Source organism: Gracilinanus agilis, chromosome 3 (assembly GCF_016433145.1).
Source record: "Gracilinanus agilis isolate LMUSP501 chromosome 3, AgileGrace, whole genome shotgun sequence".
NCBI classification, from domain to species: domain Eukaryota; kingdom Metazoa; phylum Chordata; class Mammalia; order Didelphimorphia; family Didelphidae; genus Gracilinanus; species Gracilinanus agilis.
The window spans coordinates 220623385-220650701 of record NC_058132.1 but is presented as its reverse complement, the minus strand read 5'-3'; the positions used below and the strand labels follow the sequence as shown (position 1 = coordinate 220650701).

Genomic DNA, 27317 nt, shown 5'->3' with positions numbered 1-27317 from the left:
CTGCTTATCCTGGCACAAGGTATGGATAAATGCTGGTTGGCTATGATTTAACTTTGAGTTGGAAATAATCCCTTTTTCTTTAAATACCCAAGGATATAATTGTTAATCCTTAAGGTAAAGAATGATATTCACCTAAGTGAGTTTAAGATTTAATGATAACAGACTTAGGGGAAGGGAACAGGGAATTGAAGGAGAGAGGGGTAAAGGAAATCCTTTGCTTAAGCTATAGATGATTAGATGTTATGAGAATTTAAGATAATCAGAATTTCAGGTTTGACAGTTGTTGTGTCTTGCCTGCCAGATTCAACCTGGCAAAGCCAGGCTGTTTTAACCTGAATCAGGTTTGATGGTGATGGATATTGCTTCTTCTTGATAAGTAATTATATCAAGATGTACAGTATAGAGTCACACTGGATTTGAGAGTGTGGTAGTAATCAGAGCTGGTTGCTGGTATCCTACCAAAGACCAACCAAGACCTCCCACCAAAAGCCCTTCTCAAAATTGAGACCTCTCCTTTATTCCAAATCCTGGTTTTATAGTACTCCTCGGTTCATTCTAAGTTCCAAACTGCTAACTGTCAATAATTCTGCTTTTCATATTGCAGTGCCAAATAACATTAAAACTCATATTAAAAACTCACTCATTATGCTGAGGGAGTCAGAGTACTCCTTTCTTCTCAATAATCACTTCCAGACCTCATTTCTCTAACATCATCATTCAGCAAACTTCTTTCCTTCACATTTTACACTGTAAAAATGTATCAATCTAGATACAAGTTTCTGTTGTGTATTGACTTTTGGGTCATTCTGTTTCCTTTCTTTAAATGTCTTTAAAATAAAGAAATATTTTGTTATAGCATTTTCTGACTATTTCTATTCTAGAAATTATGTGCTGCTTATACCTATAAGACATTAAAGATCATGAATTATAAAATGTGAAATTTTCCAGTAAAAATGCAAAGGGCAATATCCTTTTCTAATTAAAATGATGACTTAGATAATTTTATAAGAAACCAAATTCCTTTAGTACCTATTCTTAAAAATCTCTTTATAATTTTTTTCAATATATTCCTAACTTATTACCCATCAAGAATGCAGGATCCTTACATCTCTCCTTTGAAAAAAAACTTGAGTTAGTTTAAATTTTCTATTGAATTAAATAGAAACTCCCAACTCTGAAATCTGAGAAGATTCCCATTTACTTATCTACTATTGTATCCTGTGAGTACATATAGATATATGAATAAATGTGTGTATATCTGTATATGTTGAGATGTACAAATATGCATATATCATATTCAAATGTTCAAATATTTCATAATTTTTAAAATGTGGTTTTTATTGATTCTTGTCAATTCGATTTAGACAATGAAAAGCAAAAATAACATACCGCCTATTGAATTGATGTTCCATTTGGAATTTTTATTTCTTTGGTCATTGTGTATCTGAAAAATCTGAACCCACCTACATCAGAAAATTGAACACGTACCTCATTAGAATGATTAATTCAAAGACAAATATAAAAATGATGTCTGCAATATAAAAATAAAATTGTCAAACTAATATTAGAAATATAAGGCAAAAATTATTCTCATAATGATGATTATAATGAATTAAAACAGATGAGATGGAGCCAAGATTACTAATTAATGGCAGAAATTCACTGAGTTCTCCTAAATTGTTCTAAAAGAAAAACACATTAAAATAAAGTCTCAAAATGAATCCTTGAGTACCAGAACCCACAAAAACATGGCATAGAACAATTTCCCTGCTCAAGACAGCAAGAAAGGTCTGTTGCACTAGAGGAAAATTGGGATGAAATTCAGCACAAGTGTTTCCAGAGTTACTCCCATTTTGTAATCCTTGGGGACAAATGAATCTACAACAAAAGTTCTGGGAGTTCTCAGTCCTCAGACAGTAAGGGGGTCAGAGAACTGTTCAGAAGGAGATTATAGGAGAGCATTTGTTGCCACTGGAAGCATGTTTCTATTTAATTAACTATATGTAGTTCTAGTTCACAGTTCTGAGACCAGTAGGGGCCCTTGCAGGAGCCAGGACCCTAGTCATAGTTCCAGGGCAAAAAAAGATAAATCATAAAGGACTTGATTGTTTCTATTCGTATATGAGATGATACTTGTTATGTAATAATGAAAATAAATGTAATATGTAATAATTAAAATGCTACATGTAATATTTAGAAATTGGTTTTGTTAAATATTACTACAAAAATTTATTGTGGTCACTGTTTATAAAATTAACTCTTAAGTCATGAGGATGATAGTAGCTTTTAACAATTTAATTTAGTATAATATATTATAAGAAATAAATAAGGAAGGAAGGAAATAGAATTTTAGCTTGCTCCTCAAAAGGTTCTGATCTCCAAATTTCCACGTGGAAGTCTCGTAGTCTTTTTGGAGCAAGGGTCTTACCAGTTCATGAGGGTGTCTTCCACCTGAGCCACTAATGCCAAAAGGAGAAGAATCAGTGTCAGAAAACTCATACCAAAGACTTTGATCTCTATGTTCCAACTTTTATTAGCCCTTTTCTCCATGTCCCATCCTGTCTCTCTGAGCTAGTCTATCACAACTCAGGAACCAATCAAAGTCTCTCTGACCTGAACCCATAACCCTTAGTTCCAGGTGATATTCCTAGGGCTTTTAACCTGTGACCTCTGTTTGAAGCATTCGAGGTGCTAATGGGATGGGTTGGATGAGAATAAAGTTCATGGCTGTGGGAGGAAGGGGTTCCCTTTATACAGTTATTAGAGCAGTTAAAGGAATATGCACAGATAGTGTTCACAGGTGTGATTTGACAATGATGGGATCATATCCCCACAAAAATATAAGGTAAAAGAGACAAATGACCTTGGAGAACAGAGAAGAGAGAGGCATAATTGATTCATTATCAGATATAGAAGTAATGGAAAGGAGATTTAACAGTACAGTTGGAGATAGGGAAGGTAGGGGAAACAACTTATCCTTTCATCACAATTGGCTCAAAAAAGGAATAACATTCACCCTCAGGTAAGAAATAGAAATCTCTTACCAAAAAGGTAAGTAGAAGAGGATCGAAATGAGAGGAAAGTGATGATCAAAAAAAATGGTGGATTCACAGAGGCAAAAATCAGAAGCAAAACACTATTGAGGAAATGCTAGAGCTAACATGACAGAGTAAGGGATGATTGGCTTGTCCAAACCCTTTAAACACTCAAAATTTAAAATGCCATTCAAAAAAGCAAAGCAAGATGGATATGTCCATATGAGAAGAGAGGGAAGAGTAAGTTCAATGGGAGTTTGCAGATTACACATCACAGCTGGCAGAGTGCATACAAATGAAGACCTACTCACTGCTAAGCAGCCCAAGAAAATGAAATTAGGAAAAACAGGGTTTTGGGGGGGCAAAGTACAACTTTAGCTCTACCTACTTCACAACGTGCCATGAGAAAATTAAAGGGCAGAGTGGGAAGTTGGCCAATACTAGCCCTAGTTGCTTTCATATGGCCTGGGGACACAAACTCATAGAGACAATACCCAGCGCAGTACACAACAGGAAAACCTAAAGCAGGAGTAATGAAATCTAGCTGGAAAAAATATGTTTTAAGTCTCCCAACAGGCCACCTGGCCACCCCTTGGAAGTTAATATTGAAGAACCCAAAATCTGCCAGACCTATCACAAGAACAGAGAAGGGTATAATGAAAGCTCCAAATAACACTCTCTCCACATAGAATCAGAGTAGAATCTCAACATATAGACAACATAATTTGGGCTTAGGAGGGAGAGGAGAATGATGATTGCAAAAATGAGAAAAAAGAAAGCATTTTAAAGGAATTATAAGGTTACTTAAAGATTGGGAAAATCAAAATGTAAAGTCAGAAAAATACAACAGTTTCAAAAAAGAAATGTAAAGTTTCAAAGAAAAGTGCACTATTTGACAAAAACTGCTGGGAAAACTGGACAACAATATGGGAGAGTTTAGGTCTAGATCAACATCTCACAGCCTATACCAAGATAAATTCAGGATGGGTGAATGACTTGAATAGAAAGCAAGAAACTCTAAGTATTTTAGGTGAGCAAAGAGTAGTATACTTGTCAGATCTCTGGGAAAGGGAAGATTTTAAAACCAAGTAAGAGTTAGAAAAAAATATAAAATGTAAAATAAATAATTTTGATTACATTAAACTAAAAGGTTTGTGTATAAACAAAACCAATGTTGCCAAAATTAGAAGGGAAGCAACAAATTGGGGGAAAAATCTTTATAACAAAAAACTCTGATGGGTCTAATTACTCAAATTTATAAGGCGTTAAATGAATTGTACAAAAATTCAAGTCATTCCCCAATTGACAAATGAGCAGGGGACATAAATAGGCAATTTTCAGATAAAGAAATCAAAAGTATAAACAAACACATGAAAAAGTGTTCTAAATCTCTTATAATTAGAGAAATGCAAATCAAAACAACTCTGAGGTACCACTTCACACCTAACAGATTAACTAAAATAATAGCAAAGGAAGTGGTGAATGTTGGAGGGGATGTGGCAAAATAGGAACATTAATGCATTGCTGGTGGAGTCATGAATTGACCCAACCATTCTGGATGGCAATTTGGAACTATGCCCAAAGGGCTTTAAAAGATTGACTTTTGATCCATCCATAGCACTGCTTGGTTTATACTCCAAAGAGATAATAAGGAAAAAGACTTGTACACAAATATTTATAGTCACACACTTTGTGGTGGCAAAAAATTGGAAAATGAGAGGGTGTCTAATGATTGGGGAATGACTGAACAAATTGTGGTATATGCTAGTGATGTAATACTATTGTGCTCAAAGGATAATGAAATGGAGAAATTCCATGTGAACTGGAGTGACCTCCAGGAATTGATGCAGAGTGAAAGGAGCAAATCCAGGAAGACATAAGCACAATACTATTTCATCACCAGCAGGCTCTCGAAGATCTTAAAATTCAATTAACTCAAGAACTTCAGTTACTCAAAAAGCAATCAAGAGAGGCTGAAGACAATTTGAAAAAGGAAATCCATGAACTAAAACAAGATAATAAAAATTTAAAAGCCAGAATTGACTAGCTTGACAATGAAGCAAAGAAGACAAAAGATGATCTACAAAGAAAATCAGACCAGAAGGAGAAGGAAGACCAAAAAGCCAGGGACAAAATTCAGTAGTTAAAAAATAGAACTCAACAACTAGAAGCAAACAACTTCACAAGGCAGCAAGAATATCTAAAACAAAATTTAAAAAAAATGAAAAATTTGAGGAGAATATGAAAGACCTCATTGATTCAAGAAAAGATCTGGAGAACAGAGATAGAAGAGTCAATTTAAGAATTACTGGTTTACCAGAACATCATGACAAAAGAAAAGATTTAAACGTCATCCTACAAGAAATGATGAGGGACAACTGCCCTGGCATTCGGGAACAAGAGGGAAAAGTAGAAATTGAAAGAATCCATAGATCTCCTCTTTACATGTAACCCACAACTGACAACCTCCAGGAATATTAAAGCCAAATTAAAAAACTATCAGACCAAGGGAAAAAATATTACAAGCTGCTAAAAAGTCATTCAGGTATCAGGGAACCACAGTTAGGATAACACAAGATCTGGCTGCATCTACATTGAAGGACTGGAAAGCATGGAACATAATATTCTGGAAAGCAAGAAAACTGGGTCTACTACAAAGAATCAACTATCCAGCAAAACTGACTATATTTTTGCAGGGGAAAATATGGTAATTCAATAAAATTGAGAACTTCCAAGCATTCCTAAAGAAAAAAAAAACAGACTTAAACAGAGAGTTTGCTGCCCAAACACAGAACTCAAGGGAATCACCATGAGGTAATTAAGAGAGTGGGGGGTATCTTTTCTTTAAGGGACCCAAAGAGTTCAATCAATTTGTATCCCTAGAAGAAAAGAAGATATTGGCAAATATTAAAAATTGTTATTACCAACAGGGTAACTAGAAGAAGTTTACATAGAGGGAAGAGTAACAAACTGTATAGGATGAAATGTCAAACAAAACTAGAGGGGAAAAAAGAAGGTAATATTAAGAAAATTGGGAAAACAAACAAAATGGAGTAAATTTGTATTCCATAAAAAAACACATGGGACCAACAGGGAAGAATAACAATACAGTGAAAGGGTAAAGAGGTGGGAGAGATGAAATATTTAATACTTAAGTGCATTGAAATCAACTTAAAAAGGGAAGAACAATCAGATTCATTGGGGCAGAGAACTGATTCGTGCCTTATAGAGAAGTAAAAGGGTATCAAAAGAACTGGTGGGGAGGGAAGTAAAACTAGGAAGGGAGAGGGTGGGGGGGGTAGTTTAAAAAGATCCTAAAGAAGAATAAAAGGGGAATAGGAAGGGGGAGAAAGGGAAGTACAATAAGGGAGGGGATTAGGGGAACTGAATAAAAACAAAACACTGGTATAGAAGGAAATAGTGAAAGAAGAAAGGACAGGACAAGAAAAGAGAATCAAAATGCCTGGGAATACACAGTTGATAATTATAACTCTGAATGTGAATGGGATGAACTCGCTCATAAAACAGAAGCAACTAGCAGAATGGATTAGAAACCAAAATCCTACCATATGTTGTCTACAAGAACACACATGAGATAGGCAGACATACATAGAGTAAAAATGAAAGAATGGAGCAAAATCTATTGGGCTTCAAATGAGAAAAAGAAGGCAGGGGTTGCCATCATGATCTCTGATAGAGCCAAAGTAAAAATAGATCTGGTTAAAAGAGATAGGGAAGGCCTTTCAGAGTTCTAGGTTAAGATGGTGGCAGAGTAGAGGCAGGGTGACTTCCTATCCTTATCAATGGATATAGAGTACCTCCAAATGACAAAAAACAAATCCAGATGAAAAAAGGGACCCCACAATAGGGCGCAGTATTGAAGGTATGTGGGATTTGGGCACTTCCACACCATAAGGGGGGAAAATAGCTCATATCAAAACCCGAGCAGATCAACCCTCACCCACCCCACCCACAGTACCAGAGGCAGAGGCTGAGCTCCAGAGTTAGAGCCAGGGAGGACACAAAATCTAGTTCTTTGGCAGCTAAATGGGACAACTAGGAGCTTGCTCCCGAGAGCATTAAGACCTGAGATCCCAGGTGGCTGGAAAAAATAGAATAGTATACCTATCAGATCTGTGGGAAAGGGAAAAAATTTAAATCAAGCAAGAGTTAGAAAAAATTACAAAATGTAAAATAAATAATTTTGATTATATTAAATTAAAAAGCTTTTGTACAAACAAAATCAATGCAACAAAAATCAGAAGGGAAACAACAAACTGGGAAAAATCTTTATAACAAAAATTCTGACAGGGGTCTAATTACTCAAATATACAAGGAGCTAAATCAATTGTATAAAAAGTCAAGGCATTCCCCAGTTGCTAAATGGGCAAGGGATATGAATAGGCAATTCTCAGATAAAGAAATCAAAATTATCAATAAGCACATGAGAAAGTGTTCTAAATCTCTAATAATTAGAGAAATGCAAATCAAAAGAATTCCAAGGTATCACCTTACACTTAGCAGATTGGCTAAAATGATAGCAGGAGAGAGTAATGAATGTTGGAGGGGATGTGGCAAAATGTGGGCATTAATGCATTGCTGGTGGAGTTGTGAACTGAATCCAACCATTCTGGCTTGCAATTTGGAACTATGCCCAAAGAGCTCTAAAAGACTGCCTGACCTTCAATCCAGCCATAGCATTGCTGGGTTTGTACTCCAAAGAGATCATAGATAAACAGATTTGTAAAAAAATATTTATAGCCACGCTTTTTGTGTTGGCAAAAAACTGGAAAACGAAGGGATGCCCTTTAATTGTGGAATGACTGAACAAATTGTTGTATATGCTGGTGATTAAATACTATTGTGCTCAAAGGAATAATAAACTGGAGGAATTCCATGTGAACTGGAAAAACCTCCATGAATTGATGCATTGTGAAAGGAGTAGAACCAGGAGAAAAATGAACACAGAGGCTGATACACTGTGGTAAAACCAAATGTAAAGGACTTCTGTACTAGCAGCAGTGCAATGACCCAGGACAATTCTGAGGGATTTATGGAAAAGAATGCTACCCACATTCAGAGGGAAAATCTGTAGGTGTGGAAACACAGAAGAAAAACATCCTCTTGAACACATGGGTTGATTCAGACATGGTTAGGGATATGACACGAAAGGACCACACAAATGCAACTATCAATAATATGTAAATAAGTCTTGATTGATCACACATGTTAAAAGCAGTGGAGATGCACATTGGATATGGGGGTACAAGGGAGGTTGAAGGGGAAAGTAAAAACAAGAATCATATAACCATGGAAAATTTTTCCAAAAAAATAAAATATTAAAACAGGATAAAAGAGATAGGGGTAATTACATCCTAATAAAATGCAATATAAATAATGAAGAAATATCAGTACTCAATATGTATGCACCAAACGGTATGGCATCTACATTTCTAAAGAAACATCTAGTAGACCTCAAGGACAAAATAGATAGTAAAACTACTAGTGGGGGACCTCAACCTTTCCCTATCAGATCTAGATAAATCAAACCAAAAAATAAATAAAAAAGAGATAAGAGAATTGAATGAAATACTAGAAAAATTTAGATTTTTATATTAATGGAAATAAGAGAATACTTAAGCATCCCTATTTCAGAAAAAAATTGAATGATAAATTCCCTTAGAAAAAAGTCCCATGGCTAGATGAATTCACAAGTGAATTCAACCAAACATTTATAGAATAATTAATCCCAATACTATATAAACTATTTGTGAAAATAGCTTAAGAATGAATTCTATGGAGATAAAACAAAAACAAAAAGTATAAAACTATCCCCCTAATGAAAACTAGGGGAAAATAAATAAAATAGTTAAAAAATTAAAATAACATTTCACAAGGAATATACATTATCAGTAAGTGGGTTTTATAACAGGAATGCAGAGATGACTCAAAAGAAGGAAAACTAGCAACTTAATTGCCAATATCAATAAAAATCCAACAGAAATGATACAATTAATTCAATAGATTCAGAAAAAGCTTTTGAGAAAACATACCACTCATTGCTTATAAAAATGTTAGAGAACATTGGAATAAATAGAGCTTTCCTTTAAATGATAAATAGTTTCTATCTAACATCATCAGCCCACATTTTTTTCTGTAAAAGGGATAAGTTAGAAGCAGATCAAGAGTGAAGCAAGCCTTTGATCCGGCCACACCACTGCTGGGTTTATACCCCAAAGAGATCATAAGGAAAAAGACATATAAAATATTTATAGCCATGCTCTTTGTGGTGGCAAAAAAAATTGGAAAATGAGGGGATGCCCTTCAATTGGGAATGGCTGAACAAATTGTGGTATCTGCTGGTGATGGAATACTATTGTTCTAAAAGGAATAATGAACTGGAGAAATTCCATAATTCCATGTGAACTGGAATGACCTCTAGGAATTGATGCAGAGTGAAAGGAGCAGACCAGGAGAATATTATACACAGAGACTGATACACTGTGATACAATTGAATGTAATGGACTTCTCTACTAGCAGCGATGCAATGATCCAGGACAACTCTGAGGGACTTATGAGAAAGAACACTATACACATTCAGAGGAAGAATTTTGGGAGTAGAAACACTGAAAAAAACTGCTTGATCATATAGGTTAATGGGGATATAATTGGGGATATTGACTCTAGTGCAAATATCAGTAATATGAAAATAGATCTTGATCAATGACACATGTAAAACCAAGTGGAATTTCTTGTTGGCTACAAGAAGGTGTGTGTTGAGGGGAAGGAAAGAACATGAATTTTGTAACCATATAAAATATTCTAAATTATTTTATTAAATGAAATTTTCCAAATTAAAAAAAAAATTAAATAAAATCATAAAAAAGAGTGAAGCAAGTATGCCTCTCTTCACTGTTACTATTTAATACTCTGCTGGAAATGCTTGTAAAATCAATAACATAAGAAGGAATTAGAATAGGCAGATGATATGGTAGTATATTTAATGTATCCTTGAGAATCAACCTAAAAACTAAATGAAAAAGTTAAAATATTTCTCAAATTGGCAGGATACAAAATCAATACATATGAAATAATAGCATTTATCTTTATTACCAATAGAGTCCTTCAGTTAGAGACATAAAAAGTTACTATAGATAATATAAAATACATGTGAGTCTACATTCCAAAAAAACCCCAAGGAATTATATGAACACAACTACAAAATGCTTCACAGAAATAAAAAGTTAGGGTTGAACGTAACCATTCAACTCTGAAAAGTTCACTCTGAAGAAACTAAAAGGCCTGTTTATCCTAAAAAAAGTAATCTGGGAGGATTAAATAGAGTTAGGTTATGTAATGCAAGGTGGCTAACAGAAACTTTACTTCTGTAATTTCTAATGGTCACAAAAAAGTCAGTTAGATGTCTTAGAATCTTCAGAAAGTCAGTTAGAACTTAAAGCTATAAATAGAGGTGAAGTTCCAACTGATGGGGCTTTTGCCTTCTGGCTTTCACTGTGGCTGGAGGCTTTGATTTGGTTTAGCCTGTTAGCTGTGGCCTTTTGGTTTGGCTTTGGCCTAATTGCTTCGTCCTTGGCCTGTGCTTATTTGTCTTGGGGAAATTTAAACCTATCTCATTTCTTTGGACCTCTCCCTGATCTCTCGATCTACATTCCCTTCCTTCCCCTGAATTTCCTTTGGGCCCTGGGTAGAAGGGAGGGCTTGGTGATTGAACATTGTGGGGTTTAGATTCTAGAGACAAGTAGAGTATCCTCAAATAAGTTACCCCTAGTTTTAGTGATTTAATAAGGACTTCACTTAAAAGGTAGTCAAATCTCATGAATGGGAGAGCAAGCTCTCTCAGTCTAAACCTCTCCATGACCCATCCCCCACCATCACTGTCTCCCTAGCCTAATTTAGAAAACCTTGAGCCTCTTTCCCTCGGACTAACCTGAGTTTAATAAATCCCCTTGTTACCTACTCAAAGCCTCTGGTGAATCATTGTATCGAAAAATGAGACAAGGGCTTAAGAGGGAAGGAATCATTTTCTTTTTATTTCTTGAGAGAATTGGGGGCATCCATCTTGGCAGGAAATACCTACCTGAGACTTCCTTCAGCCATCATTTTGACTGACAGGGAGGGGCCCTCTCCACTCCTCCCTCAAGAGACTTTAGAAAATAACAAGAGAAACCCTCCAGCCAAAACCTAAACATTTCTTATTGGTCCTACTTTCCTCCCTGTATCCTCTGTTTTGAGCCTCTGGGAATAAACCTGTTTTAGCTACCCTCTCGTACATACCCCATTTCCTTTTTCTCCTATATACCTTCCCTTATCTGCATTCCTCCTGTAATCACCTTATAATCACCTAATATCCCCTTTATCCTTCCTCACACCCAAATTGCATAGAGACCCACTCAGATTACCTATTTACTTCTTGATAACAGTTAGTCACACAGTCATTGGGATCTGGACAGAAAGGTCAGGGCCTAGGGAGCTTGGAAGCAAAAGATGCAATCTCTGTGAGGAGATTTTAGGAAGGTAGGTGGTTAGCTAGAACCCTTAGAGCTAGGGAATCCTAATCCCTTAATCTTCCTATTTATATTACCTTGTTTCTAAATAAACCCATGTCCTTTTTTTTTTTCAAAACTGTCTGAGAGTCTGAATTGCACACTGGTCACTCTGAAGCAGGCTCACAGGCCTCCTTCAAAAGAGATACTGAGGAACCAACTCAACCTTGGTATCTCAACAATATCAATACTATTCCATCAAGGATATACATATTTCATAATTCTAAATTAATTAAGTTATCTATTCAGTGCCATTTGCATTAAACTACCCCAAAATTATTTGTTAGAAATAGAAACAATATAATTTATTTAGAACAAAAGGCCAAAAATATCAATATAATTAATGAAAAACATAAAAGAAAAAAGTCAAGCTTTACCATATCCCCAAATGTATCATAAAATGGCAACAAGACAATCTGGCACTGGCTAAGAAATAGAATAATGGATCAATGGATTAGATTAAACACTCAACACACAGTAGTAAATGATGATAGTAACCTCAAATCTGACAAACTAAAAGATCCAAGCTTTTAGAAAATCCCAGTATTTTATAAAAACTGTGGGTATAATTGTAAAATAGTATATTAGAAAGTAGAAATAGAACAAAATTGCATGTCATATACCGATAAAATTTAAAAATGAAAATATAATTTAGAAATAAAGTGTGAGACCATGAAAAATTGGGGAGCACAAAATAGTTTACCTTTGAAACCTATGGATCAGTGAAGAAATTATAACCAAATAAGATATAGAAAACATAATAAAATGTAAAATAGATAGCTTTGACTTGATTAAATTAAAAAATAAACTTAAAAAGGTTTTTTTGTTGTTTTTTTTTTTTAGAAACAAAACCAATAAAACCAAGATTTGAGAAGGAAAACCAAACCGGGGAAAACATTTTATAGGAAGTTTCTCTGAAAAGGATCTTATTTCCCAAATATACAGAGAATTGAGTCAAATTTATAAAAATACAAATCATTCCCCAATTGATTCCCAACTTGATAATTGGACAAATAATGTGAACAGGCAATTCTCAGATAGGAAAATTAAAACTCTCTTTAGTCATTTCAAAATACACCCCAAATCACTGTTAATTAGAGTGTATTTACACGTCAAATAATCTGGAGGTATCACCTTATACCCATTAGACTGGCAAACATGACAACAAAGGAAATGATAAATATTTGAGAGAATGTGGGAAAATCAATACACTAATTTACTGTTGATGGAGCCATGGATTGATACAAGCCTTGTGGAGAGCAATTTTAACCAATCTCAAATGACCATAAAAGGGTTCATAGCCTTTGAGACAACATTACCAAAACTAGTTCTATACCCCAAAGTGTTAAAAAAATAGAGGAAAAGAGTTACTTGGACAAACATATTTATATCAGCTGTTTTTCCATTTGAAGCTGAAGAGATGTCCATCAATTGGTGAGTAGTTGATTATGTTATGGTATGTGATTGTAATGGTATGCTATTGTACCATAAGAAATGAAGAACAGACCATCATAAAAAAAAAACTGGAAAAACACATGAAGTGATGTAAAGTGAAGTGAGCAGAACCAGAAAAACATTTTACACAGTAAGAACAATGATATTATGATGATTGGGAATGATTTAACTTTTATCAGTAATAAAAGGATCCTGGTCAAGCCCAAGGGACTCATGACAAAAAGAGCTATTCACTGCCATAGAAGGAATCAATGGAGTCTGAATGTCGGTAGCATGCCATTTTAAACATTTTTTGCTTCATCTGTTTTTTTTTTGTATGTGGCATATATTTTCTTTTACAACATAACAAACATGGAAACATGTATTGCATGATCACACATCTAAAACCTATATCAGATTACACGCATCTAAGGCAGTGAGAGCAAACTTTTTAGAGGGGTGGGTAATGTAAGAAATGTCCTCATAAGTTTGTGGAGCATGGGGGGGTGGAGCCTGGCTCATGTCCCTCTGGCTTTCTAGTAATGCACTTTGGTGAACTCTGTGCTGGGACAATGGTGCATGTGCACACACCAAGGGCTCTGAGTGCCCCCTATGGCAAGTGTGTCATAGGTTTGCCAACACAGCTCTAAGGGAAGAGAGGGAGGAAGAAGAGAACATGGATCAGAAAGTGCCAGAAAGTTATTATTAAAAATTGTATCTTCATGTAATTTGAAAAATATATTTAAAATAATTTTAAAAGAAATGGACTTAATTTATGGACTTCCTGGTTAAGATGGCAGCAGAGTAGAAAACAGCTGCTTAACATCTCCTAACATAAACATATAGGACTCCACAAGAAGACCTAAAAAGAAATCCAGAGGAACAGAGGGACCCTACAATAGGGCTCAGCAATGGAGGTTCATGGAATTGGGGCATTTCCATACTATAAAGGCGTGAAACAGCTCTCACTAAAACATGAGCTGAGCAACCCCTTCCCACACCCCACACCACCTACAGTGCCAAAGCCAGCGAACAAGAGTGAGAGCAAGTTTGGTCACCTATTAAGTCCTTGGCACCTACCTGGGGTCACCAGGGCCTGCTCCTGAGAGTAGCAAGACTTAAGACCCCAAGAAGCTAAAGAAGACACAGAATTTGAACACAAACCCTGAGCTCAGGCACAAGTGGGGGCATGGATGCAAGTGCAGACATGGATCCTGAATGTAGGCATGGACCTTGAGTGGGGACCCAGTGCAGAGGGGTGCACAACTGTGGAAGCAGCTCCCTGAGTCTGTTAAAGGAGCCTCGGGCAGAGGAATAAGCAAGGGGACCACCAGGAGGGTTAACCCTGAGAATAACTAGACTTGAGACCTCAGGAACCTAAGGAGCACAGACAGACCTTGATTATCAGAATAAACCTGAGAGGGAGCAGGGCTAATAAAGGCAAGCCAGGGATAAGAACCCCAAAAGAGAAAGATCATCAAGAAGAAATCTGTAACACTCAACAACTTTTACACAGATACAATCCAGACAACAGTGGAAACAGCAGAGGAGAACAAATATGTAATCATATCCAAACCTTCCCAAAATAATGAAAACTGGCTATGAGCTATTGAAGACCTCAAATCTGAGATGATGAGAAAGATGGAAGAGATTTGGTGAGAGAAGTGGGAAATATCTCAAAAGGAATATGGCAGGTTAGAAGACAGAAACTCCCAGTTGGAGAAAGATGCCCTCAAATCAAACAAAATGGTAAGCAAATTGGAAACCAAAATCTGGCAGGAAAATAACAATTTAAAAGGCAGAATTTCACAATTGGAAAGTGAGGAAAGTAAATTGAAGTCTAGAAATGATGAGATTAAAAAGGAAAAACAAAAGATTATTGGCAAAAACCAGTCTGTAAAGGCTAGAATGGAGGAATTATAAGCTAATGATTTCTCAAGACAGCAAGAACAAATAAAACAAAGTCAACAGACTGATAAAATAGAAGGAAACATGAAATATCTCAATGAGAAAGTGACAGACCAAGAAAACAGGTCTAGAAGAGACAATCTGAGAATCATTGGTCTTCCTGAAAAAGCAGAATTTAATAGAAATTTGGACTCCATACTAAAAGAAATTATTCAGCAAAATTGCCCTGAAGTTCTACAACAAGAGGGCAATAAAGATATTGAAAGGATCCATAGATCACCCTCTACACTAGACCCTGAAAAGACAAACCCCAGGAATATAATAGCCAAATTCAAGAGCTTCCAAGTAAAAGAAAAAATTTTACAAGAAGCCAGAAAGAGACGTTTCAGATATCAAGTTGCACCAATCAGGATCAAACAGGATCTCTGACAGCCTCCACACTAAAAGACCACAAAGCTTAGAATATGATATTCAGAAAGGCAAGAGAACTGGGTGTACAACCAATGATCACCTACCCATCCAAACTAACTATATACTTCCAGGGAAAAGTTTGGGCATTCAACAAGATAGCAGATTTCCAAATATTTGCACAGAAAAGACCAGGATTTAATGGAAAGTTCGATATCCAATCACAAAAATCAAAAGAAATATGAAAAGGTAAATAAGAAACAGAGGGGAAAGAAAGAAAACTCGTATTTTTTAAATTTGTCTCTTTAAAGGCTTCAATATGATCTAATTATTGGTATCCTTAAATGGAGAAATGTTATGCATAATTCTCTTTAAGGAACTCTATTCACTATTATAGTTTTCATGATTATAGTAATTAGAAGAATTATTCATAGGGAGAGGTTGGAGTACTAAATGGTCAAAGATGATAGGAGGGTGGGAAAGAGGGAGGTGAATAGTAGAGGAGACCAAGAGAAACTTGAATAAATAAGAAAAGTAGGATATTCTATTACACACAAAGAGGACATGGGAAAGGGAAGGGATGAATACTATTATAAGAAGTAGAGGAAGAGAGCATTAAGAGGTAATATTTAAACCTTACTCTCAGTGTACTTAACCCTGAGAGCAAAGAGTAGTTTTATCCATTGGGATATAAAACTCTAACCCTACTGAGAAAGTCAGAAGGGATAAACCAAGGGGACCAGGGGAGTGGGGAGGTCAAAAAAGGGAGGGAAGAAGAAGGGGGAGGTAATTAATTAGGCCTTAAAAATAAAAAGAGGGGAGTAATAAGGGAGGGGGTAGAAAGGGAAATAAATCAAGGGAGGATACAAGAGTTACTGGCATAAACAAACCACTGGTTTAAAAGGAAATAGTGTAAGTAGAAGGGGTAGAACTAAGAGAGGATACCAAAATGTCAGAGAATACACAACTGATAATTATAACTCTGAATGTGAATAGGAACTTGCCCATAAAAAGGAAGCAAATAGCAAAGAGAATTAGAATCCAAAAGCCTACCATATGTTGTCCACAAGAAACACATATGAGGCGGGTGGACATACACAGGTTTAACGTAAAGGATTTGAGCAAAATCCTTTGTGTCTCAAATGAGAAAAAGAAGGCAGGAGTGGCAATTATGATTTCTGACAAAGCCAAAGTAAAAATAGATATGATTTAAAAAGACAGGGAAGGTCATTACATCCTGATTAAAGGCAGTATAGAAAATGAGGAAATAACACTGGTCAATATGTATGTACCAAATGGCATAGCAACCAATACCATAAAGGAGAAACTGGCAGAGCTCAAGAAGGAAATAGATAATAAAACCATACTAGTGGGAGATCTAAATATTCATCTTTCAGATCTAGATAAATCAAACAAAAAATAAATAAGAAAGAGGTAAGAGAGATGAATGAAGTCCTAGAAAAATTAGATTTAATCGGTATGTGGAGAAAGATAGGAAGAAAAAGGAATAAACCTTCTTTTCAGCTGCACATGATACATTCACAAAGATTGACCATGTAATAGGGCATAGACCATTGCAAACAAATGCAAAAGGGCAGAAATAATAAATGTAACCTTCCCAAATCATAATGCAATAAAAATAATAATTAGTAAGGGTACCTGGACAGGCAAATCAAAAACTAATTAGAAATTAAATAATGTGATTCTCCACAACCAGCTAGTCAAAGAAGAAATCACAGAAACAATCAATAATTTCATTGAAGAGAATGACAATGATGAGACATCCTACCAAACTCTGTGGTATACAGCCAAGGCAGTACTCAGGGGGGAAATTATATCCTTGAGTGCATATATTAACAAATTAGGGAGAGCAGAGATTAATACATTGGGCCTGCAACTTAAAAAATTAGAAAGAGAGCAAATTAAAAATCCCCAGATGAAAACTAAATTAGAAATACTAAAACTCAAGGGAGAAATTAATAAAATCAAAAGTAAAAGAACTATTGAATTAATATCTGACTAGAATCTGGTATTGGAAAAAAAAACAGATAAAATAGACAAAGTACTGGTCAATCTAATAAAAAAAGGAAAAAAGAAAACCAAATTGACAGTATCAAAGATGAAAAGGGAGACCTCACCTCTAATGAAGGGGAAATTAATGCAATCATTAAAAACTATTTTGCTCAATTATGTGGCAATAAATATAGCAATCTAGGAGATATGGATGAATATTTACAAAAATACAAATTGCCTAGATTAACAGCAGAAGAAATAGAATACATAAACAATCCCATATCAGAAAAATAAATTGAACAAGCCATCAAAGAACTCCCTAAGAAAAAATTGCCAAAGGCTGATGGATTCACAAGTGAATTCTTTTTTTTTTTCTTTTTTAGGAGCATACGTTTTTTATTATAGTGCTTCAAAACAGACAGTAAAAGTTGGTCATTCAAATTGAGAAACTAAAAGTTAACAAGCAAATAACTTATTCTTTAGAAAAAAATCTTAGAGATAAAATATTTCATGAACTATGCTCCTCCAATGCAGAGAATTAGGCAACTATGCACAATTAAAAAAAATGAAAGATCAGTACTTGAAATGGTTTTTGTTATAGATGGTAGCATACTGGTCTCACAAAATGATGTTTCTCTTACAAACATTAAATTTCAAAAGCAGAAACTTTACACTCAAAATGATCTTTGGGTGGGAGGTGGGGGCAGGGAGAGAAGCTGTGTTTAGCCTCTAGAGCATTTATTAGTTTAAGCCATGGATATAGGAATTGCAAGGCTATGTCAACTGACATAACTTTTGTAATAAAACCAAGAAATTGCTGAAATGGTGACTTGGTAATGTAAATCCCCTAAATACAAAGGTGTACGTTTAAAAAATTTGAATAGCAAACTATAGAATATTAGAATGACTGACTATAAGAAAAGAAAGATGCATTACATGTCTTCAAACTGATACTAGCACAGAAAACATTTGCTTCATGAAAAAAGAATGGCGCCTGAATACTTAATTCTCCTAAGGAATTCTCTGAAACCATTAGGCTTATACCAAAAAAAAAAGAATTAAAATATCAGACACAATATATAAATATTGGAGCAGTATTACAGTTCTATGCCACTATAAAATATAACAAATATTAACAGGCTAGGTAAACAGGCCTTTCAATAGTAACAAGATAGATTTGATAAAATTACATGATTTAATTAACGGCCATTTATAATAGGTTGATTTTGGTTTACTGTTTTACAAATATTTACAAATTCATTACAGAAAAAGGAACCATCCTGATAAAACTGCCTTTAACTAAACTTACAGGAAAACTCCATTTGAAAGTTTCACCAAAGATGTGGCAACAAATAGAAATCAAGTCTCTAAGGAAGGTCTGAGCTGAAAGTTAAAAAATTTCTAGTCACTTACCATAAAATAGTGAGTTTGGCAATTGATTCTAGATTAAGCTTTACAATTCTAGGCTGATGTTCAATGTAATCTTTGTTTTGTTTGAGACTATTACTGTGATCAATATAGTATAAAATACTTTAAATAAAGACAAAGTATAATTATAAACCTAGGAAGTTAGTAAAGTTTCCTTTCTATTTTCTTTTGGGGTAGAGTAGGTAGCAGGGCCAGAGCAGGGTTGGAGAAAGGACAAAAAATAGAAAAAGGTTAGGATAATGGTTAACGTCAACGAAGGGTAAATTATTTGCTTAGACAACAAATATATCTAGTATAACTTCTTATACTCTATATTTTACTTAGTATTCAAAGAATAGTAAGTAGTATTTTGAATTTTGTATCTATGATCAATAGCAAGAAATAATCTGTAAAATACCTAAGGTATAGCTATAATTTATTAAGATTGATTCCTATATTAACTCCCCCACACCCTATGAATTTCAGCTATTGTCCTTTAGCAGGGATCTTTGTGTAAATTTATAAATTAATATCCATCAAAATACAATTTATAGGGAAAATAGCATCAGTAAAGCCAGAACTTTATGTTAACTTGAAAAATTTATTTGCAGCAGTTATATCATACTCTTTTCAGGACTATTGGTGGTCTTATGACTATGCATACTGAGAAAGATTTCAGAATTACTAATTAGCACAGAATCTAAAACATAAAGAAATTAAGCAATGGGTAGTTGAAAAAAAAATTCAAACTGTAAAACACAATCCAGTGAGACATATATTTGCTGCTACTATTATCATCTGTGATGAAGAAAGTCTGGTAAAATGTAGCTTGGCAGATTTCTTAAATTTGTATTTTATCAATTTAAATATACCATCTTGTGAACATGAATATGCACCTATTACTGATACTACCAAAACCATATTTGCATATAATACCTAGCTCTATTACTTAATGAAATAATAGCATTATTCATGGTAAAGGAAAAGTACAAAACAGGTATATCCTACCTACCACTATTTGACTAGTTCTTTGAAAACATGATATGCTAAAATGAAATGACTTTACATGGAGCTCAGTTAGTTCCACAGGAACAACATTAATGCACACAGTGAGTGATATGGCAACTAGACATGCTCAAACACTACTTCAGATTTTAACCAAACACCTAATTTGCTTACCTCACAGTTACAATGGCTTTGATGGCAAGAATGTCAGTAAGACCCTGTTATTGTGGGATATTCCTATAATGTCTACTCAGAGATATGAGTTAATTACTCAAGTATTTGCTAAAAATCCAATTTTTCCAAACTGTACTGTGATAAAGATACCAGCAACAAAGAAGCTAAAAAATTATGGTAATGACCTAATTTTAAGCATTTATAACTATTATTCATCTCCAAATTTTCAAGTCTGCCTGAATGAGTTTTTTGTATATAACAGGCAAAACCTTTCCCAAATATGCTTGAATAATACTATAATGGAAAATGTTATTTAATGGATATCTGATTTTAATTAGTATTTAAAATCTCAGTAGACAAATGAACATATACAAATTTGTACAGCCCATGTTGTCTTCATGAAGTATAGGCAAAAAAGATCTCAAATATAATTTTTATTAAAGTAGTACCAAAATTATAAAGGAAATCTATATTTCTGCATTAAATTAGTTGTCTGCCTAGTGTTTTTACCAGATTAAAAGTTTGTCTAAAAATTTAGATAACTATTTTAATGTCAAATCTTTTTATACTTTGAATTGAACTATGCCAATATATTCACTGTTTTAATGGATCTAGACTTTTAGCATAAAATTTCAGAGGTGAAAGGGACCTTTATAGAGGTCATAGTCTAAAAAGACCAAATATTTCATATGCAGAAATAAATCCTCTACATCATCTCTGACAGTCTTTTACTGTTGATACTTACAATTATAAGAAACATTACAACTCATGAGGCTGTTCCTTTCATTTTTGAATAAACTGTATTAGTAATTTTTTTAAAACATTAAGCAGACCTATTTTGTTACATGTGCCTAATGGTTCCAAGTTCTGCCCTCTGTCACAGAGAAAAAAACAAGCTGCTACATTCTTCTACATAATAGTCCTTCAAATATCTGGAAGCAGATATTTTCTCTTTTTTAGGCTAAAGATTCCCAGATCTTTCAAAATAGTTTCTAGTACAATTCACCAATCTGGATGAATTCATATGTTGTAAGCTATACGTGTAACACACACACAAATCAATATAGCTTTGAGAACTTTAAATAACCAGACAAGAATGTTATTTAACATAATTTTTATATGAAACAATAAATCAGGACTAATCGATCATTTCAAATTTTGTATGTTAACCCTTTCCCCTCTAATCTCAATGAATCTTAGTAGTAACAATTAGACTGCATGGTAAGAAATGGAATTATTACAGGGAAGCTAACTGCAATTATTATTATTATTATATATATTTTTTTACAAATTATGCAACATACAAGCCAAGCTCCATTTTCTTTACTATCTTCATCACCTCTGAGGATGTCCTCCTAGGAAAAAAGGTCCACCCTATTTATAATTGCCTATGTGTAATTTGTGACTTCGGTAACTTGAAATGTGGGGGGAAAAAAAGAAAATAAAGAAAATGAATTCTGCTGTTTACAGCCCCTCCACCCCCTAAAACTATGGGACCCAAACACCTAAAAGAATGGAATAAAACCCTTTATATCCCACAGTAATATAGCAATATGGAATAAAAGTGAAAGTGAGATAAAACACATGAAATGCCCCTTTCCTGTTGCTCCCATTAACATGACAATGATATGGAGAAGTATTGAATGATGTTATAGGGAGATCTTTTTCTGACTTTAGTTTAACATTTAGATAGCAAGAACACTCCCACATTTTAGCCCAAAAGGAATTCATGAAAAGGAAAAAAAGATTTTGATTTCTAGAAATCTTTTTTTTACTAGGTCTGGAATGCCATATTAGTAACATATATGTGCATACATTCATATATATGTCTACATATGTATATAATTACAATAGCAAGTCACTACTTCACCACATAGTATATTAGGAACTTCAAAACAGGTAATAGCTAATGTCCTATCCCACTCCATCTCCCTTGTTCTCAATCAGCTATATTATCTTTTTTATCATCTTTTTTTTAAACCCTTGTACTTCGGTGTATTGTCTCATAGGTAGAAGATTGGTAAGGATGGGCAATGGGGGTCAAGTGACTTGCCCAGGGTCACACAGCTGGGAAGTGGCTGAGGTCGGGTTTGAACCTAGGACCTCCTGTCTCTAGGCCTGACTCTCACTCCACTGAGCTACCCAGCTGCCCCCTATCATCTTGTTTTTTGGGTGAAGGTAGTTCAAGCCTTGCCCATTGCATAGGTTCAGCTTTTCTCATTGTGATTTGAATCTTTGTGGCTGTCATATTTACAAAATTCCTCTTCACATTGATTACTCCCCATAATTTCACATTTTGATGAAATTCTTTTTCTCCTTCAAATACAATATGGATATTTAACAGTGTACTATTTGCCTTTACATGACTTAGTTCTGGAAGTGAATTTTTAGCATATATTGAGATAGTAACTTGACCTCCTGTCTGATGCCAGTCATGCCAACATGGAACAACTTTTTTTTCCCAACATCTTTTTTTGTCCACAAGTGCTTTCCTGTTGTATATCCTTCTTGGGCTAAAAATGTATTAAAATCAGAAGTTTTTCTCTTATAACAGCTCCAATATTTCATCCCTTCCTGGAAAATAGGAACTCCAGAATGAAAAATACAAACTTCTTCTATACTCTGTGGACCCTGGTATGTCTTTACACAGCCAGCATTTTTACATGAAGTCCCAATCTTAATTTCATCACTATCATTATCCTTTTTATCTACTTCATTCTCAGATGACAGTTTAAGTTTATCCAGTACTTGTTTTAGTGAAGAACCTATTTTCAACTCCACATTTGTCACTGGTTCATCTGGGCTTGGTCTTTTTATTGCTTCTACTGGTTTAGGGGCTTGAATGATGTGTTCTTGAAATTTAGGTTTTAATTCAGACAATTCCTTCTCAGAGGTAGTCTTGACTTCGGGTTTGACAGGCTCAGGGGGCTTCTCATCATTGTGCTTACCCTTTGTACAGCCTACGATGCTTAAGAAATCAGAAAAATCTGTTGTTCTTCTCTTACAGCAAGACCAACCCTTTAAAGCATCATGAAAAACTGGAACTCCTGGATGATATGTACAAGAATCATCCATGTTGGTCTCTGGGTCGAAGTGCTGGCTGCAGCCTCTATTATAGCAAAGCAAGGGCATTTCTCTATCTGCTGGGACTGTAAACCTGAGAGAAGACGGACCACAGTGGCGGCTGCAGGGACTCTTCAACCACAGTCTGCTGTCTGACTCCTTTAGCTACCGTTTCCGGACACAAGTGAATTCTATCAGACATTCAAAGAGCAACTAATCCCAATACTATACAAATTATTTTATATAATAAGCAAAGAAGGAGTCCTACCAAATTCCTTTTATGACACAAATATGGTTCTGATTCCAAAGCCAGGTAGATCAAAAACAGAGAAAGAAAACTACAGACCAATCTCCCTAATGAACATAGATGCAAAAATCCTAAAGAGAATACTAGCAAAGAGACTTCAGGAAGTGATCAAGAGGATCATCCACCATGATCTGGTGGGATTTATACCAGGAATGCAAGGATGGTTCAACATTAGGAAAACCATCCACATAATTGACCATATCAACAATCTAACAAACAAAAATCACATGATTATCTCAATAGATGCTGAAAAAGCCTTTGACAAAATACAGCACCCATTCCTATTGAAAACCCTGGAAAGTTTAGGAATAGAAGGACCTTTCCTAAAAATAATAAACTATATATTCCTAAAACCATCAACAAGCATCATATGTAATGGGGATAAATTAGAAGACTTTCCAATAAGATCAGGAATGAAAAAAGGATGCCCATTATCACCTCAATTATTTAACATTTGTAGTGCAAATAGGGTGCATGTCAACTCTGCAAAGCCTTACTGCAGAATTTCTGACAGTTGAAAAGGATTTAGAATCTTGAGGAGAGTTGAATTGACCCTGGAGACTCATGGAGAGTAGGAGGGTCAATCTGAACTCTATCTTTGGATTGAAAACCTGACCTATATTCTGCAACTTTTCTCTTAAAATATGTTAGTTAAATATTTCTTTTGAATCTCCCTAACCTCCCTTATTCTCCATCATTATTTCTCCTTCCTAAATTTCTTTGGAGTTTTGAAAGGAGGGTAGATCTGAGTGTTAGTTTCAAACTTGATAGTTTAGTTTCCCGTAGTCAAATAGGGCTTACCTTGTTACAAATTATCTATTGAATCTTTGTATCCAACTTTCCTAACCCTATAAGCTACAAACCTCCAGGATGATTTAGGCAGGTTCCTATCTCAGTCTCACACTCCTGTCTCCCTCCCCACCGGAAGCTTTCTCTAGGCAACTGTTAGAGTTACCTTGTATCCTCCATCCCTTCCAATCGACCCTAAAATTCAATAAACCCTCTTTGTCACTTAATCAAAACCTTTGGCTAATTTATTAGTTGATTGATAGGAGAGGGAGAAGGGAGAAGGAATAATTTCTCTCTGGGTTTTTAGGGAAGCTATAGCTGTCCATTTTGAAGGAAGTGAGATCTCAATACTTCTTCTGAACCCTTCCTTTGTGAACCTGAGAAACTGACTAGAAAGCCCTCTAGTCAGTTTCAAGCCATTCTTGGCTGGCCCTAACCTTTGTCAGTAGAAGTGTCCTTCCTATCTGGATGGCTCAGTCTGATCCCCTTAGTGTCTCTGTCTCAAACCTGTGTCCCAGTCTGTTTCCCAGGCAGTAGCTGTTTGCCCAAGTATCTCATCCTAACCCTTACAACTCCTTATAACTCTGTGTTTATATTCCCTAAACTCAGTCATTTCCTTACCTCTCCTACCATCTCAATCTAGTACCTTCACCATCGGTACCTTCCTTATAGAATTTACTTCCTTAGGGATCCACAAAATCACTATCCACTGTGCCTTATCCCCTATTCATTCTACCTTTAGTCCCTTGCCTGCCTTATCCACTATTACAACCCTACCTATGCCTTAATTTCCTTATTACCTCCAGCCCTTGGTCTCATATTACCCTATTGCCGTATTCCCTTATTACATCATAGTAGAAACACTAGCAGTAGCAATTAGAGAAGAAAAAGACATTGAAGGTATCAAAATAGGCAATGAGGAGACTAAGCTATCACTCTTTGCAGATGATATGATGGTCCACTTAAAAAATCCTAGAGAATCAACTGAGAAACTTGTAGAAATAATCAACAACTTTAGGAAAGTTGGAGGATACAAAATAAATGCAGGTAAATCATCAGCATTTCTATATATTTCCAACACATCACAGCAGCAAGAGGTTGAAAGAGAAATACTATTTAAAATCACCCTAGAAAATATAAAATGCTTAAGAATCTATCTACCAAAACAAACACAGCAATTATATGAAAACAACTACAAAACACTTTCCAAACAATTAAAACTAGATCTAAACAATTGTAAAAACATTGAATGCTCATGGGTAGGACAAGTTAACATAATAAAAATGACCATTCTAACCAAATTAATTTACCTATTTAGTGCCATACCTATCAAACTACCAAAAAACTTTTTTCCTGAATTAGGAAAAACTATAACAAAGTTCATCTGGAATAAAAAAAGATCAAAAATATCGAGGGAAATAATGAAAAAAAATGTGAAGGAAGGGGCCTTAGTTAGTAGTACCAGATATTAAACTGTACTATAAAGCAGTAGTTATCAAAACAGTATGGTACTGGCTAAGAGAAAGGAGGGAGGCTCAGTGGAATAGACTTGGGGTAAGTGACATCAGCAAGACAATCTATGATAAACCCAAAGAGCCCAACTTTGGGGACAAAAATCCACTATTTGACAAAAACTGCTGGGACATTTGGAAAACAATATGGGAGATAATAGCTTTAGATCAACATCTCACACCCTACACCAAGATAAATTCAGAATGGGTGAATGACTTGACTATAAAGAGGGAATATATAAATAAGTTAAGTGAACATAGAATAGTTTACTTGTCAGATCTCTGGGAAAGGAAAGATTTTAAAACCAAGCAAAAGTTAGAGAAAATTACAAAATGTAAAATAAATTATTTTGATTATATCAAATTAAAAAGCTTTTTTTTTTACAAACAGAAACATTGTAACCAAAATCAGAAGGGAAACAACAAATTGGGAAAAATCTTTGTAACGAAAAACTCTGACAGGGGTCTAATTACTCAAATATACAAGGAGTTAAATCAATTGTATAAAAAATCAAGCCATTCCCCAATTGATAAATGGGCAAGAGACATGAATAGGCAATTTTCAGGTAAAGAAATCAAAAGTATCAATAAGCACATGAGAAAGTGTTCTAAACCTCTAATAATTAGAGAATTGCAAATCAAAACAATTCTGAGATATCACCTCACACCTAGCAGATTGTCTAAAATGAAAGAAGGGGAGATTAATGAATGCTGGAGGGGATGTGGCAAAACTGGGACATTAATGCATTGCTGGTGGAGCTGTGAATTAATCCAACCATTCTGGCTGGCAATTTGAAACTATGCTCAAAGGGATATAAAATATTGCCTGCCCTTTGATCCAGCCATTGTTGGCTTTTGTACCCCAAAGAGATCATAGATAAACAGACTTGTACAAAAATATTTATAGCTATGCTTTTCGTGGTGGCAAAAAACTGGAAAATATGGGTATGCCCTTCAATTGGGGTATGGCTTAACAAATTGTGGTATATGCTTGTGATGGAATACTATTGTGCTCAAAGGCATAATATACTGAAGGAATTCAATATGAACTGAAAAGCCCTCTGGGAATTGATGCAGAGTGAAAGAAGCAGAGTCAGAAGAACATTGTACACAGAGACCAATATACTGTGGTAAAATCTAATGTAATGGACTTCTGTACTATCAGCAATGCAATGACCCAGGATAATTCTGAGGGACTTATGGAAAAGAACGCTACCCCCATTCAGAGGAAGAACTTCAGAAGTGGAAATGGAAGAAAAACAACTGCTTGAACACATGGTTTGAGGTGGACATGATTGGGGGTTTAGACTCCAAACTACCACCTATGCAAATATCAACAATTTGGAAATAGGTCTTGATCAGTGACACATGTTAAAACCAGTGGAAATATGTATCAACTTTGGTGGGGAGCTCGGGGGGTGAAGTGGAAAGTAAGAGAGTAAATTATGTAACAATGTTAACTTTTCTAAAAAATAAATATTAATAAATGTTTAATAAAAAGAAATGGACTTAAAGAAAGTAATAAATACATTGTTAAAGTTTGTTTTAAATTTGGGTGAGCATGAGAACTTTTTTAAATCAGGTTGAAAACATTTCAATTTTTTTCTTCATCTGTAAGGATTTGACTGATATAACTTTTTCTGTTCTTTGCTTCCTGACAAAATTAATGGAAATATATAATTTATTCAGTTTATTAGG

General features: G+C 34.9%; 1 protein-coding gene across 1 annotated transcript; it reads right to left on the bottom strand.

Annotated features, from left to right (window-relative positions):
- Positions 1–19384: 19384 nt before the first annotated feature.
- LOC123241417 (cysteine and histidine-rich domain-containing protein 1-like) lies at positions 19385–23081 on the bottom strand. The gene is given in 4 exon segments (XM_044669070.1): positions 19385–19470; positions 22092–22407; positions 22410–22909; positions 22967–23081. Coding segments are annotated over 4 exon segments (1017 nt in total).
- Between the last annotated feature and the right edge of the window lie 4236 nt (positions 23082–27317).